General features: G+C 42.8%; 1 protein-coding gene across 8 annotated transcripts in view; it reads right to left on the bottom strand.

Annotated features, from left to right (window-relative positions):
• The window catches only part of CHL1 (cell adhesion molecule L1 like), a 134,576-nt gene continuing 112,821 nt past the window's right edge, over positions 1 to 21,755 (bottom strand). For 5 of the 8 annotated variants that reach the window (XM_068202317.1, XM_068202316.1, XM_068202320.1 and 2 more), the window contains 13 exons: positions 20,799 to 20,923; positions 18,597 to 18,698; positions 18,195 to 18,392; positions 16,965 to 17,035; positions 14,435 to 14,657; positions 13,120 to 13,235; positions 12,760 to 12,964; positions 12,408 to 12,530; positions 10,830 to 11,009; positions 4,787 to 4,948; positions 4,016 to 4,147; positions 3,208 to 3,280; positions 1 to 1,309 (listed from right to left, as the gene is read on the bottom strand). In XM_068202317.1, the coding sequence (XP_068058418.1) occupies positions 1,093 to 1,309; positions 3,208 to 3,280; positions 4,016 to 4,147; positions 4,787 to 4,948; positions 10,830 to 11,009; positions 12,408 to 12,530; positions 12,760 to 12,964; positions 13,120 to 13,235; positions 14,435 to 14,657; positions 16,965 to 17,035; positions 18,195 to 18,392; positions 18,597 to 18,698; positions 20,799 to 20,923 (1,927 nt within the window). In that variant the 3' untranslated portion in view covers positions 1 to 1,092. Of the gene's footprint in view, positions 1,310 to 2,475; positions 3,281 to 4,015; positions 4,148 to 4,786; positions 4,949 to 10,829; positions 11,010 to 12,407; positions 12,531 to 12,759; positions 12,965 to 13,119; positions 13,236 to 14,434; positions 14,658 to 16,964; positions 17,036 to 18,194; positions 18,393 to 18,596; positions 18,699 to 20,798; positions 20,924 to 21,755 lie in introns of all 8 variants that reach the window. The other 3 variants (XR_011003148.1, XM_068202321.1, XM_068202323.1) reach the window with 3 other exon arrangements.

The following is a 21,755-nucleotide window of genomic DNA, read 5'->3' as shown; positions in this document are numbered from 1 at the left end:
TTTTCTCTTTGCTTTTGTTTTTTGTTTATTTAACAGTGATTAGGCTGAAAAGAAATTAACTCTTGAAATTCAGGCAGGTCTAGTTTAGGTGCTGCTTGAACGGTGAGAGGTTTGGATGATTCCTATACACACAACTCCTGAAAACTAATTTTGCTGGTCCAAATCCATATTGAGAAGCAAATCTACTCATTCCTACACAGCTATACAGACCCATGCTAGCAACATGTCTCAGTTCAAAATAAAACCAGGCCGCTCTGGACTTGTGTCAATATTAATATCATATGTACAACGTCTCCATGAAATGTTGGCTAGCTCACAAATATACAGATATGAGACAGACACCAAGGAGTTTGCTTAGAAATGCAGCTTGCAGCTGGGAAAAATTAAAAAATCTTTCGAGTGATGGTGGATGGGAACCCTGTTTTGCCTTGCCACAGGAAAGAGCTGCAGCTTAACTTATTTAAGGAAATAGTGCCAGCTACTGGGCAGCAGCTTCACCCACACTCTCCTGTGGGTAAAACTGCATTTCTAAGGATTGGTAATGGAAGTCATCTGTAACCACTAAAACAGTTTTTTTTTTAATATCATACACAAAGGGGTTTAATTCTTCAGGGAAAATTATACAATATATAGAATATATTTCTCTGGTATTTAAAATTGTAATTTTCCTCGTTGTGTCACTTTGCAGACACAACGAGGTTTTGTTGGTGCCATTATCTTGGGCATGAGGGAATTTTACACACACACACCTGTGACAACAGCCATACAGGGCAAAAATACTACACAGAGAAACATATTCCAAGCCTAAGAAACACCTGGAGCAGCAGGTAAGGACACATATGTACCTCCAGAGCAAACTCTGGTTTGCTCAGACTAACACATCATGTAGAAAAAAGAATTACTCTGTTTTATTGAGAAGAAAACACACAGGAATTAGGATGAAAAAAACATCTTTTAGTGGCAGTGACTCGTTTTTGTATTACCTGGATGTCAGGATTTTCCTGACTGGCTCAACTGGCACCCTGCTCCCCAGCACACGAGGTAACTGTGGGAGCTAACCAGGATGAACACCACAATTAAACAGCAATCGTTTTAGGCATGGAGAGGAAAAGTCGCCGTAGAACTCCCAGTGCTTTCCACTGATCCTTTTTCTTTAGATCCAGAATAAGCTCCAATAAATGAACCATCTTCATTGAACATGCCATGCTCCCCTTCTCCATAATCTACCAGACTATCAGCACTTCCAGTGGCTTTAATGTCCCCGTTAAGTGACTGGAGGCTGCCTTTCAGCGGCTTTTCATCGCTGTCACTACAAAATAAAGAGATGCCTTTCCAAAAGTCTGCCTTGCACTGGCAAGGAGGGACACTGCTCTTGGCTTGGGAAGGGGAGAGTGAGGGACCCGTGGGTGGTACAGTGAGGATGATGTCTGAGTCCTGCCCTGCTCCTCACACACCTGAGCTCCCCCACACGGGATTTTGTCATGATTCCAACAAATTATTGGTAAATGGGCATTATCAATACCCATCTATTTGGGGGTTTTTGCCTTGGGCAGACAGAATGGACAGAAAGGGAGGGGGAAGGAAAAGGGAATGCTGGAAAGGACTGGAGGGCTCGGTTCCAGCCACCAGGGCTGATGTCAAGTCTTTGGAACCTCACAGAGAGACACGTCTCATTTTACAAAACACTGGACAACATTCAGGGCCTATTTATTTCATTTTCCTTTTGAGGTGGGTGAATGAAGTGGTATCACTTCAGTGGGTCACATCTCACTGCTTTGGGAACATCCCTTTGAGTTTAAATGACCAATAAAGATGCTTTTCCCCTTTTTATTTTTTTCTGCGGTTTTTTTATTTTACCAGAGTTTATCTCACTGGAGTTTGCCTCTGCTAAAGGGGAGAAACTGGGAAAAAAATAAAGTAGAATCAACGTCTGCACCTGCAGTCTCTGTCCAGTGAAAATTCCAGGGAAAAGGGAAAGAACTGGGAAAAACCAAAGCAGAATGAATGCCTGCAGCTGCAGACTCTATTCAGTGAAAATTCCACGAAAAAGGACAGGCCCACCACAAAAATTCTGGGAAAAAATGGGGAATTTCGCTGGCCATTCATCCTAATGGCTCTACAGAAGAGGAACAAGAACAGGACATTTGGGGGGATTGGGAAAATATTAAAAGATTGTATAAAAAAACTTTATAAAAAATAAAAAAGTAGGTGTCTGGATTAGGGACATAATGACTCAAGTACAGTCCTTGCTGCTAATGACAGCTCAGTTTCAAATCTTTGGCAATTTTATCTAAGCAGGGACAGAGAAATGAACCCGAGCTTTATTACTTCAGGATGGACTCAATATGTGCATAAACAACACAGAAAAAAAATCACTACTTTTCTGAACAGGGCATTTGACCTCAGAAAAAAGACAAGTTTGGATTTCAGGGGGAAAGGAGGGGGTCAAAGTTGTTAACCTCAGGGCTTTCTTACCTTTCTAAATATTTGTCCCATTAGAAAGCATTAAAAATTAAATAAAGATGAAATTATGCAGAAAAAAAAAGCCCTAATCCAGTACAAATAATGTAGTATATATAGGTGGGATTTCAACAGCAATTTCATGCCCGTAAGGGCAGCAACACCAGTTTTCCAGTATGGTTCTTATAATTATGCATTTTTCTTCATATCACAATTACATATTGCTAGAAGTTTTAGTTATTTTAAAGCAGTCAAAGTGGTTATTTCAATTCTCCTACAGGGATTTCTGTAGAGAGATGTTTGGTTTTTTAATATTTTTTACCATACTCCAAATTTTCTTTTTTTCTTCCCCAAAATTCCCCATAATACATTATTTGGGTCTGAGTTTCAAAAACCCACTGAAGACAGAGAATTCAATCCATTGACTTCATTGGGCTTTTCAGCAGCACCCCAGATTATCATATATATTTACATTATTCATACAATGCTAATTAAAAAAAAAAACCAAAAAAAAAGTGAAAAATAACCACCAATACATCAACATTTCCTTATATCCCAGCTTGGATGGATTGAAATATACTGGATATACCTTTATATTCCTACTCTTATCCACTCCTATGAGGTTTGCTTTGAAAATGAAAAACAGCATTAATTGCATGCCATAAAAATGTCCCGAATAACGATGGCATTTGGAAACAAACAAAACCCCAAGAAACACAAAGGCTTGTGAAAGCAGGTCCTATTTACCTATATTCCCCAAAGATTTCATCTTTTATTGATTGAGCTTCAGGATCTGGATGCAAATCTTCTTTTTCTTTCACTGTACAAATAAAATAAAGGACAGATCTCTGTGTTGTGCTCTGCCATGGATTTTTCTTTTCCCAGGGGCAATGGGAAAATCATCTGCACTCACCTCCAGCCTGGCCTGGAGCTGGCTGGACACAACCTGTGAGCTTCCAAGAGTTTGGGACCATTCCCTAATTGATTATAAGCAAGTGTTTATAGAATCATGGAATGGTTTGGGTTGGAATCCCATCCAGTGCCACCAGGGACACCCTCCACTATCCCAGGGAGCTCCAAGCCCCATCCAATCTGGCATTGAATGTTTTCAGAGATGGAGCATCCATCACCTCTTTGGGCAACCAGATTTCCACTTCAATACATTTACCTAAATCCTTACTCACTGCTTGGATAGTGGCAGAGGTGATTTTTAGCAAAATATTCCACTGTTAAGCTGCCTGTGGAAGTTCTGTCTACATGTCCAGCAGCAGTTCCCAGGTGGAAAGCAGGCAGAGAGTCCTGCCAGCAAGAATCTTGCTGGATAAAATGCTGTAATATTCCAGGAGTGCTGGGAAAGGCCTTTGCAGGCTCTGAGGCCAGCACACAGCACAGCTCCACTTGCATTCATTAAAATCCCTTCCGTGGATATTTATCAAAAGCTACAAATCCTAATTGGATGTTTGTGCTTGCAGCCTTGCGGCCCCCAGAGAGAAACCTCTGAAGGATGTTAGTTATTAACATGTGAACATAGGGAAAGGACAATAAACCCATTTACCTGAATATTTGCCTCCTTTATTTCTTCTGACAAAGCAAATTGTCAGCAGCAGCAGGGTGAGCAAGGCGATGGCGCACATCAGCCCGATGAACCAGCCCTGGGTGGAAATCCCCTCGTAAATGCCAGCGTAGGCTTGGGGAGATGGCAGAGGAGCAAAAAGGGAGGAAATTAATCAGAGGGAAAGGGCAGCACCCTACGATAACACGAACACATCACGTTCTTCTCTGGACCTTAATGGACTCAGTCTACCGCTACTGATGGTGCTCAACTTCAGCGCGAGGCCGGAATGTGTCCAGAGTGTATGACATTTGGGACTGGAGGGGAGCGTGCGGGTGACAAGGGACAGCACAGACACTTGGCAAGGTGGCTCTGAGAGAGCAGTTGACTCACAGGATTAGCACCACACAGGAAAGCTGAGCACAGAGCTGTTAAGCCTCTCATGCAAAAGCAGTTTTGCGAAAGAGAGAGAGGTAAAAGTGCCTCCAGTACATGCAAATCACCAAACTGGCCACTTAAGGGCTTTATCCCAGCTGCCCTCTCACATTGCACAGGTTTGTGAAGGTTTGGGATTGTCCCAGGCTGTTGTAAAGCACAGGGCTCAGCCAAGAACCTGGGATGTGTTTGTGCTGCCATGGGATTCAACTGCAAGGGCCAACCTCAACCCCACAGCACGGAACGATGAGTTTGGGACACTCACACGGCACAGGAACCTCAGCATCGATTCACATGGAAAAACAAACATTCAGCACCTCGAAGGGCTTCGTGTCTCACCTCTCCCCCTGGTCTCAATTACATCTTCAAAAATGCTATTGTTATCCACCCAGTTCTTAGTCACTAGGCGGATTGTGTACTCAGTGCCAGGCTCAAGGGCCTCGCTGGGCTGAAACTTTGGGGTGGGCTTTACTGCGTCTGAAATCCTGCCGCTGCCTTTACCTACGGAATGCACACATTCAAGGCATAGGGATTAATGGCATTTGTGGACAAGAAGCCAAGGAAATGCACAGTTACAAATAACAGACAAATAAAATACGTAATTTTAAACATTTGGCATCAGGCAATCTGATTTTCCAAAGCAAAAAAAAAAAAAAAAAATACCCCCAAACATTCCCTCTGTTTGATTTTTAGTGTTCCATCAGATGAAATCAACAGCAGTCCAGAGTAATCCTGATGTTTGTACATCTCCCAGGATGAAAGTTAATATTGATGGGGGATTATGGATCTTCTTTAACTAATGCCTGCTTAAAAAATTACAACTTGCAAACGGGCTTGCTTTGTGTGGATAATCTGGGGTTTGATGCTTCTCCCATTGAACTGAACTCAGCAGGGAAGCACAGACAGCTTGTTAGCTGGATATGGATCTTTATATGTCTCCCAGAAAAAATTAACAGCGGGATTTGTCCTTGCTTCTCTCCTGACAGTGATTTTCTGTGTCCTTTTAAATTCCACAATGCCTGCACAAAGCACTGGATTAGAAACAACTCAACAATTTGCCTGTAAATGGACATTTAGGCATTTAAGTGTTGCTGATGAGTTTAATATTTGATTAGAAGAAGGTAAATTCCACTAGTTCTGGTTATGTTACCTTGTTATTTGCAAAACACCTCTGTAGCCCTGTCTGCATTCAGACTGTGGACATTAAATAAGATTTCTCAGAACAGCTTTTGTGGAAAGCAGGAGAAAGGACATTACAGGAGCTGACAATCACTGCCTGGACATGAACAGCCTGCTCAGCAAATTCAGAACTGTGTGTGACATGGAAGGATCTCTTACAACATGGAAGTGTTCCTGTCCTCGATGGCAGGAGAGAAATCTGGTGGGGGGCTGCACTTAATAAAAACAATTCTTGAATTCTTCTTAATTGCCTGATTTGCCTGTTTTGTCCAAAGCCATCTAAAAGCACAAAATATAATCTGAAAACTACTCGGCCAATTAGCACTGACAGGGGAACAATGCTCGTTAATACTCTAACTAGTAAATAAGCAAAGCAAGAAGCTGCTGGAGATTAAGGCTGAGTTGACAGCTGAAGGGGAAAAAAAGAAAAAAGATTAAGATAAATCCAAGCACAGTCAAAGCAGCAGTTCAGGATAAGTTTTTTCAAGGCAACTCTCCATGTATTACAATAAGCAGTTAAATGAGCAGACCACTGGGACCAGAGAGAACACATCCAGCTGAAACACTGCTGATACTGAAGCACAGCTCCATAGTATAAATTAATCCATCTATGGGTAATTTTTGCTAAATGAAGTATGTAAAACCCAGCTATAGTTTTTAATCAAACCAAAAATTAGGCAACAGGATACCACAGGTACATTTTAATTACATGCTCTAAAATCAAGGCATCAGAAAAATGGGAATATTAACCATAAAGGAACAGGACTGAGCACGAACCTTCAACCCAATACCTGTTAAATATCACTAATACTTGTGCATGACATGGTAACTACATGACCCAAAGTGTTCACACCACCAGCCTCCTAAGGAAGAATTTCTCCTGAATTCCTGGGAAGCAAATCCTAAACCTTGACGACCTGGCAGGTGGTTTGTGGTTCATATTCTTAAACCAGCTTTACCAGTCCCTCTCTGCCCCTTATTTATTCCAGCCTCTCTCTGAACCATCAGCTCTTCAGAGAAGCAGAAAGAAGCAAGTGAGATGGCTGAAAAAAGTCCCTTTTTCTGTCTGCTTATTGCTCACCTCTGTCTGATGCTGCAGCTGCCCTGGCACATGGAGCAGCTTAGGGCTGGGATGGACCTCATGGGATGAGGATGAGCCCAGCCTAACCTGGCACTGGGGGTTTACCAACAGCTCTCCATTTAGAATTTCCTATCCTAAAACACTCTTTTTTTCCTTTAAAACTCAGAACAGGTGTCTAGTGCTGGGTGATTACAAGTTTTTTCCTTTCCATGCCATATCTTCCTGGTCTGTGTGACACAGCCAACAGGGGACAACAGAGCAGAAAGCTTTGCTAATGGGGCCAGGGTTGGTGGCTGGAATAGAAAAAAACAGTGTGGCCTCCTGAAAAATAAAAGCAAAGATACACAGATAAGGCAAAGCTCCACATTCTAGAAGGCCAGGAACATCCTGAAAGCTGCAGGAATTAGCTACAGAAAATTGAAAGCAGTTGGGTTGGGTTTTTAATCTCCAATAAGGGAGAAGGAGCATTAGTAATAAAGGCATATCACCAGCACTTCTCATCTTCCCCCACTATTTATCAGCCACACCATGGGACTTGCATGAACATTAAACACTGAACTGCAATTTCACAATATTCCTACCAGGCTCCAAGATTTATGAGGAGAACAGAACACACATTTTTTATAGAAGCTTATGGTATAAAGGGAAAAACAATAGAAACCACCCCCGAAGATTTTCCAGAGTATTCTCCAAAAGTTAGCACATCTGTTATAAAATATACTTATATAAAAAACCTGGCAGTCTGAGAGCTAAATACTAATTGTGAGCAGCATCTTAATTTATAACCATACCTGTCTAAATACATCTGCTGCAATAAATGCAAAGCTGAACTTCCATTTATTTTCCCCTGCTGCCTGGCTGTTAAAAATGTATAAATATGCAGCACAAGTGTCCTTCATTTTCAGGGCTTTTCAATGTAGAAGGTAATTCATGTTAAACTTGGATTATTTTATACTACAGAGATTAGCCAACCTGTTGTATGCAAAATTTATTGAGAAAAAATTATAGGTGAGGTGGCGATCAAGAAATTTGCACTGATTTCATTAGATTTTCTTGATTGTGAGCTAAAAAATAGGGTTTGCTGCTAAAAGCACCAATGGTTATATACAGGAAAGGTATTTTATTATTCCTTTTCTGCTGTGCCCATGGCAAAAGAGAGCTGAACCCACATGTCTTGTTCCAAATGGTTACTCTGGTCCTGAAGGACAGGAGCCTCTCCCTAAGATTTTGCAAAAGCCCTTGGGAATTACGTGCCAACAGTCCCTGGAATATAATGAAATTGGTGAACTTTTATTTCCTGGCTTCTCTGGAGAATAAACCTACAACTGTGTGGCTTCATGTGGATGAATTTCTCATTAATGCTTGGATTTCTGGACACACAATGATAATTCTCAACATGTAATATGTGTTTGGTAATCCCTGAGCAAGTGACTGGTGACAAGATGAAAAGGAGCTTTGTGTTAAAGAAGGGCTGCTACATTAAATTAATCTTTTCACTTCTGGAAGAACATTATTTTGTGTTCTGTTTCTGAGGGCTAATGATCTTGGGGAAATTGACATTTTCAAGGGGAAAATTAATTAGTTTGGAGGTCATTTAAGACATACTGCCTGAAAATATGAAGACAGAGATTAGAGTAATTTTCTAAGGACAACATATCTTCTTCTGTGGAATGAAACCAAGATAAAATCACAGAAATTAAGCTATTATTTATTTTGCAGTACAATCCAAATCCCCTTTTGCTCAGGTTCAAGAATCATTTTATCAAGAAATGATAAAGATCTTAGGTTGCCTATAAGGGTTTCATTTCTGAGTTATTTTCCCTGTACAGATTTGTTTTCAGTGGTGCTACACAAATTCTCACACATATTAAATAAGGAAATTCCTTTTTCATTCTAATTCCAGACAACAGTACAAGGGATAACTGCAAATAAATTAAAGCAACAGCAGTGATGGAGATCAAGTTAAAAAAAAAAAAATGTGAATGAATCCAGAGGTGCCACCTCAACATCTCCACTTTCCTGGCAGATTGCTTTGTGAAATTCTGAAATACCCATGGCAAAGCCTGAATTGCAGCAGTGGAAGTTTCCAAAGCCTTAAAATGAACAACGAGAGCTTTATGGGTTTATTATTAAACTGGAACAGAGTGGTTATAGAATCCCTGAATCAACCCCCAAAGAAACGTGGAGTGCTCCATCACGGAGTTTCATTTCAGAGGGCACCACATTTTATATCTGCCATTTACGTGGGTCATTTGAAATGATAAACTTTGACTTCTGAAATCACTCCCCTCCTTCAAAAAGAGAGATTGTTTTAATTTTGAGCAATTGCCTTGCTCCCCAAACCACAGCTTAAAACCCCAAGGAGGTCACTGAAAAGAGTGATTTTTGAATTTTTTTTTCAGCCTATGATGTTTAGGTGAAAAATACCTGAACAATTTAGCCAGCAAATAATGACACAGAACTCTAATGGCATCTCAGTGACAGATGCAGTGCCCTAATTTAGGGTGGCTTGAGAAGCAGCAAGGAGCACACATAAATCATAGAACCGAACCCTTGCAGCTTTCATTAATTATACTGCTCTAGTCTAAGAATATTTCACAAGAATCAGGCATTGCCACCGCTGAAACAGAGTTTAGAAAAGTAGAGAATGAGAACAAAATGAATGTCAACATCACTAAACCGTGACAAGGTTATTATAAGGAGTCAAAACACATTATTCTGGCTGCCCAATGAAGGCCAGAAAAGGTAGCTAATGAGAGCAAATGGGGTATTTTTATCTTGGAGAAAAAGGAGATATTTTTCTTTTCTTAATGAGGAATAAATCATGGTGATTAATAGTTGCTATCAAGTGAGTACCTGTATCCTACAGTGAGACTGGAGGCCAAAAGAGAGTTGAGAAGGAGTTTTGCTACTTGGGAAAACAAATGGCAGTTCCTGACTGGATGTGAAACTGGGACATGAAGGTTTAAAATACATTTTTCCTGGTTTTACCAGTAACTGAAAAGAATTCTGCAACTTAGAAGTCCAACAGCACTTGGGCCATTTTTCTATTTTCCATCAACATTGCTGCACACTGTTATCTTTGCTAAAATGATGCAGTCAGGACTCTTTTGCTTATCACATTCTCCTTCCCCGGGGTAAGTGCACAGCAATGGTTTCTGATTAATAGCAAGGAGCTGCTCCTCAGTACTGTGGAGTTCTCAGACTTGCTGAGCACAGTACATTTTATTTCATTTCAGCTGAAAGTGACAGATGAGCTATCATAGAGTGCTTGGGATTTTCCTTCAAATCACTGAACATCAGTGTTTCAGCACAGGGTGTAAGTGGCACACAAACACTCACTCCTGGTCTCTGATTGAGTAATCATAAATAATGGAGCAAATGCAGTCAACTTGATGTTTATCTGGATTTTCCATGTCAAACAGCTGACCCTAATGTTGCTGGCAGTCCCCCATCTTCATGCATGGGCAGAATTTGTTTTTATAATATTACTGAGAACAGATTATCTGCATCTTCAATTTTCTGTTCGTGCCTGAATGCAATTCACTTATTCCAGCATGGCTTAAGGAGTTGATTGGTGGGAACAGAAACAGGACTGCATGGCAAAATGAAACAGATGAGCTCTGCTTCCCTGAAGAACACCGTGGCCACATTAAAAAGTCCATTGACTGCTCTCATGGCAAGGAAAACAAACTTACTTCCCCTAATTACAAAGGAAATGTCAAGCCTGGATTATTCCTGATGGATTTTTCTATTAAGAAAAGCAGAGTAATGCAGACTCCCCAGGCAGGTGCAAAGGAGATCTCCTTATTGCAAAAACCAGGCCTTTTAAAGCAGTTAGGCTGTTATCAGCTGCATTCCACTTAAGCACAACAAATGTAATTCACCCAACCGCCATAAACCACGATGTGAGCACGTCGTGGCTCTATAACTTGTTTTCCTACCTCCAATTCAGCTGAGTCACTTTCCCACAGTCCTTTTCTACTTAGGCGAAGCAGCAGGCCCAGGCCATGATTTTACAAGAGTAAACAAGGCCCTTATTTTGTAAGGTTTTACATACACGCAGCATTTTCCCGCTATTCTCAGAGCTCCTCCACACCGAACCGGATTTTGTGGACTTACTGCCTTGGGCCAGCGTCAGCCCCTCCTCGGTGGCCGCCTTCCCGCAGCCCTTGGCCGTGCAGGCTTTGATGTAGAACTTGTACTTGGTGCTGGGGCTGAGCCCCGCCAGGCGCCAGCTCAGCGCCGAGCGGTTGGCGACGCTCACGTTGCTCACGGTGCCCACCTCGTGCGTCTCGTTGACTGCAAGGGAAGAGCACCTCGGTCAGAGCCATGGAAACGTGTCCTGAGCACCCCCAGGAGGGAGCACTTGGCTGGGAGAGGGGAGGAACGAGGCTGGGTGAGTGTAGGCGCCCTTCCTGTCCGTGTTAAATGGGGTTTATGTCCTCCGTGCCCGTCTCCCAGTGGTTCGGTGAGCTATCACTGCTCTTGAAAAGCTCTCTGATTGCACATATGCACAGCCAGAGAGGCAGGTAAGAAGGACTGTCTCCTAGATCATTAAATATCCATGAATTGCTCCTTGCTTTGCTTCCAAACATCTGCAAACTTTTGCCAGCAACTCAGAGGGTGGTTGGTGTGCTGTGAGCTGGCAGCTGAAGGAGGGGTTGTGAGAAAATTGAGAGAGGATCTTATAAATACACAGAAATAGCGGAAGGGAGGCGTCAGAAGATGGACCAGGCTGTGCTTGGTGGTGCCCAGCAATGGGCAGGAACTGATGCTCAGGAAGTCCCACCTGAACACCTGTGGGAGAACTTCCCTGTGCAGTGGCAGAGTAATGGAACAGAGACCAGAGAAGGCGGAGTACTGGAACGGAGACCACTGGGGATATTCCAGAGCCATCTGGACACACTCCTGTGCTGTGGGATGACCGAGGTGGCTCTGTGTTCCCTTCCAAACTGAACCAGTCTAGAATCCTGTAAATAGATCCACTCTATGCCCATAATCAGCAAAACCAAAGGGAAGATCCAGATGCAAAGGCATCTGAGCAGTTCTGCTACCAGCAGAGAGAAGTGTAAAGTACATGGGTGATTTTTTTTTAATATATAAATAGGGCACAGACTCATCCTTTTCCACCCTCAAAGAACATGTAAAATACACCCAATTATCACCACACCACAAAACTCGTGTTGTGGCAGTCTGGGCTAAGTACTGGGTCTTGCCTGAGGTTGTCTTTGTTTCTCATTTCTTTCCTAGGCAGAAAGAAAGAACTCCCCTGGTATTTGGCCATTTTCAGTGTGATTACTCAACACCATGACTCAGGTGATCCTTTGTGTTTCTGCTGAGGCACCTTAGTGGGGAGAAACCCCCTGATACAATGTGCAGATCTAAATTAATGTGGCTTCATAGAGTGCTCTCATCACAATTCACTTTGTATTACATGAGTTTCACTCCAGTAAAATGCTTCTACAATTTATGGGCCTTTTTAGCCACTACATTAGGTGTAATTTGCCAATATGAAATAATTGAATCAGCCCATAAATGTGGGACAGGGAATGGCAGCAATGGGAAAAAAAAAATGCATGGAAAACTGCATGGAAAACTGCAGGCTGCCCTCTGGCAGCCTCTGTGCACATCACAACTGGGAATTTTCCTTAACTAATCCTGCTTCAATTCTGAACTCAAAGCAAACGAGGCACATACTTATCTGGTACTGCAGAATGTAGCCAGTGAGGTGGCCATTGGCTTTCTTGGGAAGTCCCCAGGACAGAGTGACTGAGTCCTTGTCAAAATTCAGGATCCTGAGAAAACGTGGTTGTTCAGGGACTGGAAGACACAGGGATGAGCTTTCAGAGGAGAGTGAACAGGTCTGTCCCTACAAATTCTTGTTAAATGAGGATATTATGTAGCTCAACACCCACAGCTCCCCTTTTGAAAGAAGGGTTCTACAAATAGTGGAGTTTTTACTATCCCCTTAAATAAGGGAATCAATGACCTTGTCCCAAGGACAAATTCAATTTATGACCCTCCATCCCATATTTTCCTCTTGTCTTACCTCCTTCTGGAGTTTCAAACACCACGGGGGAGCTCTCAGGGCCATCTCCTCTGGAGCTGAAAGCCAAAACCGTCAAGCGGAATTCACTGAAGGGCTCCAGGCCAGGAATCATCCCAGAGTTCCTGTCTCCTACAAATGTCAGGAAGTGTTTCTCTGGGTGATGCCTCTTTCCATCCAGCATGCTTCTTGTTTTCCACCAGCTGACCTGCGAGGAAATTGGGATTTCTATAGCAAATTATGTAGTATGTGGACGAGCATGATCATGATCACTCTCACCTTCCCAAAAACAAGAGACTGCAATCTGCAATCATTTAATAACTTATTCAACTATATACAAATACTAATAGAGAGATTTGTAACCTTGTAGCCTCTTAAGTGCCCACGAACTCTGTCCCTTGGTATCCCAAACCAGAAGACTTTGACCAGGGTGCTGTTCACAACCTCCACTGACACGCCCGAAGGAGCAGCATCTGGAACTGTAAAAACAAAAGTCCCAGGTGTTAAAAATACTTCCAAAAGCCCAGATTCACACTGTTCACAGCTTCAGGGCTTGGCTTTCTAGATCCAGCTGTGCCACTTCATGCAGTCTCACTGTGGGCAAGCAAAAAGCCATTCCACCTGCATGCAGTGGGTAGAATGGGCCAATAAACATTATTTTTCTGTATTTTTCTGCTGAGGGTTGAGATACATGTGTACTGGGACACATGAATTTCTTCACCAGTATTTATGATTTCCTGTTTCAAGCAATGCTTACAGCAGTGAGAAGAATAAAAAAATGATTAACACAGCACTCAAGAAGGCAATCATAAAGGTTTTTTTATAATCAATTTCATTTTACAACTCAGCTCATTAAACAGTAGGATTTTAATCACTGCATAACACAGAGAGCTATTACAGTGCCTGAAAAAAAGGAGGCCTTGATCCATTGACAACTGAATTGTGAGGAAGATTTTCCACTGGTAGATGCAAAATTAGACTCATCACAGAGAGACAAAGAAAATAAACATGCTGTGGAGTTTCTTTCTCTTCTTTCCTGCTATTCGCCACCTCTTCTGTACCACCAGACCTTCCTGTTCCCTCCTCTGGCTGGGCAGTGGGAATTCTCCTGTCTGACCACCACTGAGTCCATTTCCAGCACTGAAACTCCACCTGGGAGCCATGGAAAACCAAGGGGCAGGAACCCAGGCTGGAGAAGTTGATACATTCTTCAGGGACTCATGGACAAGCTAATACCAGCACACGTGGGAATGTGGCTTTGTCTGCAAATTCACTCAAATACTCGATGCCTGCGAGTTTGTCCCTAATTGTCCAAGTATTTAACTTCTGACAGCATTAAACTGTTGGGTCAAGCCTCAGAGAGCTCAAAGATTTTTTTCCCTACCAAGTACAACCCTACTGCTACACTTCAGAGACTACTCATGGACTGTGGCCTTCAAACAAGTACCCAGACTCAGCCAACAACTGAGATTAATGAGAGCACAAGTGACCTTTCCAGAAAAGACCCTCACACTCCAGCAGGCTGGCACCCAGCATGGGTCACATCCATGCCTCATGGACCCATCAGGCTGAGCACTGGCACTCCAGCAGCTTTGGGCTGCCCAATCCATCACTCCACGCCTGAGCGTTCTGCAGCACAAGAAACCCCCATTTTTACAGGCAAGTTCCTGCCACTCACCGTCCTCTCCTGAATATCCAATGGTGATGTTTGGTTCTGGGCCAGATCCTAAATTATTCACGGCCTGCACTTTGATCTCGTAGGGCACAAAGGTCGGCACGTTCCGCACGCTCAGGGAGTGCTTCTTCACCAGCTCCTCGTTCCAGTCGGTCTCCACACCCCGCTGCCTCCAGCTGACCTTGTACTCCAGCCCTGGCCCGTTCCTCTCCATGGGCTTCAGTGGCTGGGGAAAAGTTAAAAGAGATCTTGTCTGCCTTTGCTGCAATCACAAACCAGCAGCCGAGGGGAGGGGGATGGTTTTGGAACGTGTGCTACAACACTGGGAGAGAAAAGGGGCAAAACCCCCAAGCTTTGAGTTTTTGCTGTCATTTTAATTTGAGGATGATTGGAATAACAACAACGTGACTTCAAGAGATTTCGGAGGGTGAAAGGCTTGGATTAAAATCCAGATTAATTACTAGGAGTTGTGTTTCTGCCTCCTACACACATCAGGTTTTGTTTTGCCACAGGTTTTCCTGTGTGAGGTAAAACCACATGCCTTCAGCACTACTGAATTGCATAGTTTGGCATAAGGCTGTATGTGCTTTTTAGCAGAGATAAAATTTGCATTTTATCCTAGTATTTTATGTAGCACAGCAAGTTGGGTCATTAAAATTTAGATTTGTTCTAACTACACACCAAATGGTTGAAATTACGCCTGGACATTTAATGTGCAACTGCTGGGCCACTCTGCTTTTACCAGTCAGCTGGAGAATTCATCCCAGCAGGGTTTCCAGCTAATTAATATGAATTTATAAAATATTAGGATATGTATAGCAATAGCTTGTCATGAGACATCCCCAAGTTGCGTTTATTTCTCTGAAAATGCTCTACTTTAATTAAGAAAGTTAAATAATCACCTACCCTACCAAAAAAGCTAAATACTGGAACAAGCTATGGATGTTTCCCACCATATAGGCTGCCTTTAATATTTAAATATAGGCAGATATGAAATATATAATAGCTGGTTTGTATCCAAGAGGTCAGACAGGAAAGAGCATCAAATACCAGTAGAAATTTATTCCCCTTTGATGTTCCTCATGCACGGGGAGACCTAAATTTGGGGGATCTGCAAAAATTCCCACTGCTCTGCTCTGCTGTGAGGACCTTTGGGATTTCTGAGGCAAAGGAATTGGGAGATTGGGAGATTTCTCACAGGCACCATCTCCACAGCAGACCCCAGGGAATGGGATTTGCAAGAGAAGCTGGAGAAGTAAAAATTTCCTCCTAAAAAACTGATTTCTTGTATGGAGTTAAATTGCAGCACTGCTTGACTTTTATTTTGATCTCCCTTAAAGCTGCAAATCCTTGGCTGAAAATCCCAGTCACTAAAGCTCAGCTGGTCTCTTAATCCAAAATAGGCAGATTGACATCATTCTGCAGCCTTTGTCTGTCAGAAATAGCCTGTGCAGTGCCCAGCAGTTCCTCTGAAGAGCACACAGGAAATGCCATAAATAAATGAATATCCTGTTTAACAACATCTTAATGATTCAACAAGATTTAACCAAGCCTTTCCATCCCATTCTCTCCTTTCAGGCTCAGCTTTCACTTCCACTCTTGCCCTGTCTGAGCAGTGGTTATGGAGTTTCTGGTTCTCAAAGATGTGTTGGCCATCCCAGTATTTCCCAGTAAACATACTGGGTACTAAAACTCTGCATTTCATGGATTCATTAAAGTTGGAAGAGACCTCCCAGATCAAATCCAACCTTTTCTGAGAGGCAGAATTTTTCTCTCCTGACCCTGGGCTAAAAATGCCATTCAAATCCAAGCCCATGGATCTTAAAGGCAATCTCCTTTTGGATGCAATTCTACCCCAAACCATGACTTCCCACTGGGGAAACATTTGTTGTTCTTTGCTGGGAGCAGCAGATTGAGGAGTAAATCTCATGCAAGTTGTGTGTAATTCCAGCCTCAACAAAAACCTGCTTCCCTCCACAGCTGTGGATATTTGTGCTAAACGAAGAAACACATATCTCAACTGCTGGCACAGAAGCTCGAGGCTTAAAACCCAGGAAAATTGAAGTCTGGAAACCATCCTCAAGACTTTTACATAATTCCTTTGATGCAAATCACAGGCTTTGGAGGTTTAGCCACATTTCTTTAGTTCATGGTGTAAAAATTCAAGCTCACGTTCTCTTGGGCAAGGGATCTGTGGTGTTTTTAAACTTCCAGGCTGGAAGGGCAGAAGCCATGAGCCACCCATCCCCTCCCTGGGCCTAACTGCTCATTTTAATTGCAGAGCAGGGTAAGACCACAATTATTTGAAGCAGTTTCTTGCATAAAAGAAGCAGGAAAGAGCAAATTTTTGTGAATTCTTACTATGCTTTACTGGAATTCCATATTTTTTAATATCTTCTGAAGTCAGACATAAAAAAGAGTCTTTTGAAATAAAAATTATACTGGGGTTGAAAATGCAGAATACATTTAAGTCAAATTCACCTTTCAGAAGAATAAAGGATCATTCCTATAGGATTTGCTAATCTTGCCTTACCTCCCATTTCATCACCATTTCATTGGGTTCAGAAGCTTCCACTCGGATATTCTCTGGGTTTTTATCTGGAGCTGAAACCACACAGGTGGCAAGGTTAGTTTGCACATCCCATTTATTTGCATTTAGCGTTTAAATGCCAAAAAGGATGGGAAATTCCCCTATTAGTGACAGACGCTTAGACAAAAAACGTTCATGAGATGAATGACTTGGATCAGCCAAGCTGATGGGACGTCGTTTATGCAGTTGTTTATGCACGTCGTTTATGCAGTTTGGACTCCTAAGTGCCCCTGTTGGTTGGAGCCACCAGCTAACACGGAACTGTGACTTTTAGATTTGAAAGCACCAGATGTGGGGGGATTATGAGGAAGAGATTTTTGTCCCTGTGGGGATGGCAAACAGAAGGTGCATCATTAGAGGTGCACACACAGCTGGAAAGCTGAAAAGGGACCTGAAATTGGTGCAAATGGGGGAAAAAAGAGAGAAAATGCCAAGGAATGCAAATGCTGTGCTGAACAGTTGGCCTCTAAAATGACTTTCAGGGAGACAACATTTTCTGCCCGAGTGAATGCTCTGTAAATGGAGATTTTTGACAAGCTTAGTGCTCCTGAAAGGCTCCCTGTAAACCCAGCCCTTCTCCAGGAACTATTTGTCCATGAAGGTCTGCAAAGGGTGGAAATCAGCAGAGTGAGGCGCTGGAGGGTGTAGGAAAGCTCAGCAGCATGGACTCCTCCCTTTGGCATCCTTGGGAATTTTATGCAGCACAGCAAGTTGGGCCATTAAAATTTAGATTAGTTCTAACTGCACATCAAATGCTCAAAACAATGCTTGGACATTTGATGTGCAACTACTGGGCTGCTCTTTTTTTTACCAATCACTGAAGAATTCACCCCAGAAGGGTTCCCATCTCATTAATGCCAACAATATCAGAATATGTCTTGTCATGAGACATCCTCCAGCTGATTTTACCTCTCTGAAAATGCACTGCTTTTGTTAATACAGTCCATTTAAATGGTCCCCTGCCCCACCAAAATTACTGAGGGTTATTCCAGTCCACCAAACCAGCTGGGGGTAATTCCCACCACAGGACCTACTTTTAATAATCCCTGAAGCTGCCACTGAGCTGTGCAAGCTACACTGATCCCTTCACACCCTCTGGAGCATGGGAGGGCACAGATGTTCCAAAAAAAGCACTGAAAATACTAATATTTAGGAAATCAGAGCCAGGTTTACCAGCTGGAGGGGTCGCATAGCGCAGGGATGGTGTGCTGGGCTGGCTCCTGCCCACGGCGTTGACGGACACCACGCGGAACTGGTAATTCACATATGGGGCCAGGGACAGCAGGGCTGTGGTGTCATTCCCAGGCACTCTGCTGAGCTCCTGCCACCTCTCCGGCTCCCAGCGGTTCTCTTCAAACTCTATAATTGACTCTGGGCAGGAAAAAGGACAAAAAAAAAAAAACAAAGGAAAAAAAGATTTAAAAAATAACTTAGCGTGAACAGCGCGGGTGGAAATTAACTGTCGTAGTAAAAATGATTAAATCTGACCATCAGCACGGTTTGTGTCCTGTGACAACAAGGATGTGCCAGAATTTTGAACAGCCCCAAAAAGTTATGCTGGAAACCCCTTCCTACCATTAACAGGGCTGTTATGGCTGGCCCCAGCTTTCCAGGAGAGTCGAACGCTCCGGTTTTGGTTTTCCGAGAGCTGGAGGTCTTCTGGTGGGTCAGGAACATCTGAGAAATAAAGAAGTGTCATGAGCACAGCAAAGTATTTCTGTTTGTCCTGGCATTTTCCAGAGGGTTGGAACAGCACAGTCAGTGAAGATGGTGGTGAAACACCTCCTGATTTCAAGATGGACAGGTTGTGGAAAGCGGGAATTGCTTCAAAAAGATCCCAAATCTTCTGGTGCTGATTTTTCCCTTATAAACACAAAATCCTTCTCAAATCCATCTCTCTCTACCTGCATTATTGTGCTTGCAGCAACAGATTTTTCATTCCAAATCAACCCCAAGATCTGCTGAATCATTAGCGGGTGCTGACCCTGCTCTGGGCAGGACGTTGTGCCAGCACCACGTGGATTTACCCTGTGACAAATCAGAATGGGAGAAGGTGACTCGGCTCTGGCAGTTACTGAACTTGGCCTCTGAGGGTGTGAGGGAAAGGAGAACATTCATTATCCCTGCCATGGGGATCTACATTAATGGGGAACTGGAAATTCACTACCTGCCAGCTCAACTAATGCTGTCCTAACTAAACTTTTGACTGACGATGTCATTTCTTACAGAAAAAACAGTGACTTCCACCACCACAACTGTCTTTGTCATTGTGAAAAAAATTCATTGAGTTCGCACTGATTTTTTTAAAATTACAATACTGAGTTTTTGTCTAAGGGTACATCAAGAAGTTGAAAAAGAGATATTTGGATTATTTTTTATTTTCTTTTTATTTCTTTCCCTATTTCTCTTGTATCTGGGAAAATATCGGAAAAGCACAGTTTAATCTGCGGGCTTGTTTCTGCTCTATCCTCAGAGTACAGCTGGTTAAAATTCAATATATTAAAGATGGTGATGGTGCATCTTAAGTATTCTCACCCCTCTACCTGTTCATTAAACACACAACAAATACTTAGAATTGTTCTAACTGAATATTTATTTTACTCTTAGTTGCCCCTACTCTGATGTCTCTATTTAGTTCTTCAGTCAGCCTACCAGTCCTTGATTGCAAAATCCTGAATTTTTCACTTGGAAAATAAGATGTTAATTCACCAAGACCTTTCTCATATGCAATAAACAAGGGAAAAGAGCACAAAACTGTTTTTCTTCTTCTACAAAGCACCTTTTTAAAAAGGAACAAAACGCTTTATGAAATTTTCATAAGTGAAGTAACTAATAACCTACAAACATTTTGAATTATACAGCACTGAAGGACACAGCACCATAAATAATGTGCACAGCATCTTCCTAATTTACTATTTACTGAAAAATATTACTCCTTTAAAGTGGAAAAACATCTTGAAGGGCAGATTGATTTATTTCTTGCTGCAATCACTGCCAGCAATAAATAAAAATGTAAAATGAAGCAAAAATAAATGTAATTAAAATGATGCAAAGCCGTCAGAGAATCATAAAATCACAGAATGGTTCAGGTTGGAAAGAACCTTAAAGATGATCTAATTCCAGCCCCCCGCCATGGGCAGGGACACTTTCACCTAGACCAGGCTGGCCAAAATTGTGACCACAAAGCACAATTTTGGCTGCTGCCCTTGGGCACAGCACTCCACAAGTTCATCCTCTTAATTCCAAGGGGTCCTTCAGGGAGGGATGCAGGTGGTCAGGATGCTCTCAGAAGGCCAAGCTTCAGACCTCAAGGCTCTTCTCTGCTCTTTGCCCCTGAACAATCATTCATGTTCAGGTTCACAGATAGAATTAATTCCTTTTAGGTGCTTAACTCACACTGATCTTCTGAGGAGCTGCACATCCAAATATTGGCCTGATGGCCTTTATAAAACAGTCCAAGTCTTGTGAAGGACTGGCCAAGGACTTCAAAGCAGCACCAGAACCATTCTTAGTATGCTCTCACACCTTCCAGCCTGGGCAATTCCTGTAGCCACTGAACTGAGGCAAAAATGCTGCCTCACTCTACTGCACCAAAGATGCAAATAAATCGAGTTTGTGTCAGCATCACCATTCCCAGAGATAAGGGACAGCACAGCTGAGCTTAAGGAGTGAGAGGCTCTGTGAAAGTGGGTTATTGAGGCTCTGTGAAAAGAAGCAAGGAAGTGCTGCAGTGGCAATTCCTGCTGCAAGGATTTGCAGTAGGAAAATCAACCTTACCCAGAACAATCAGCTGTGTCTCGGCCTCAGCAGAGTCCAGGGCAGTGCTGGCCACACATCTGTAAACTCCCTGATCCTCCAGGAGCACACTGGATATGAACAGGGTATCCCTGTCCAGAATTATCCTACAGATGGGGGGAAAAAAGGTAATAAGGATGAGAAAATGTGTAAGATGAGTATGACACACAGACGTTGTTCTCTGAAAAATTGTTCTTAATAGAACTTGGCACGGGGCACTTTCATTAAAGAGCTGCACACTGGGCCTGCTACATCAAAATGCAATTGTGGCTCTGCTCTACACTGTGCTGAGGCGTATTATTTGTATTTTGTGGCAATTTAGCCTCCGTGGCTGGAGGTTGGCCTGTCAATCCTGCTCTGAAAAGAAGCACATTGAGATGCACTGGATGAGCGTCTGGGCCATAGGATTTTGGTACGTCTCTAATGAGACAAATATATGGGGTTTATGATAGAATTTTTGAAAGGCTGAGGGAAACTGAGCTTTCCCAAGGCATTTGTGTGATGTCCAAAGCACCAGGGAAGCTGCCAAGAATCCAGGGCCATGGGCTCCGTGGCAGACATGGAGTTTCCAGGGCACTGCCTCACCATCCTACGGGGGCTCAGCGGGATTTTCAGCCTCTCCAGTATTTAGGAAATCATCTCTCTCCTGTGGTAATTAATTAAGACATCTGATTTCCCCCTATGGGACCCCTCTGTGGAATAAAGGCTGAGCTCCAGCCCCCTGAGGTCAATGAAAACCCAAAAATAGGGCAAAATTCAGCCTGCAAATCCTAAACTCATATGTAGGAAAGATTCATGGCAGAATCCCTGAAACCTGCTTGCCATCACTTCAACATTGCAAAGACTTTGCTTTGGCCAGATAAGTGCAAACTATAAGAAAATACTGGTTCCACTGAAGTGGAGAAACAACCTGCACTGGGGTCAGGGTTGTGTTCTTGA

Source organism: Anomalospiza imberbis, chromosome 11, assembly GCF_031753505.1.
Source record: "Anomalospiza imberbis isolate Cuckoo-Finch-1a 21T00152 chromosome 11, ASM3175350v1, whole genome shotgun sequence".
Lineage (NCBI taxonomy): Eukaryota > Metazoa > Chordata > Aves > Passeriformes > Viduidae > Anomalospiza > Anomalospiza imberbis.
Note: the sequence above shows the minus strand (reverse complement) of the source record. Positions and strands in the feature narration are given on the sequence as shown.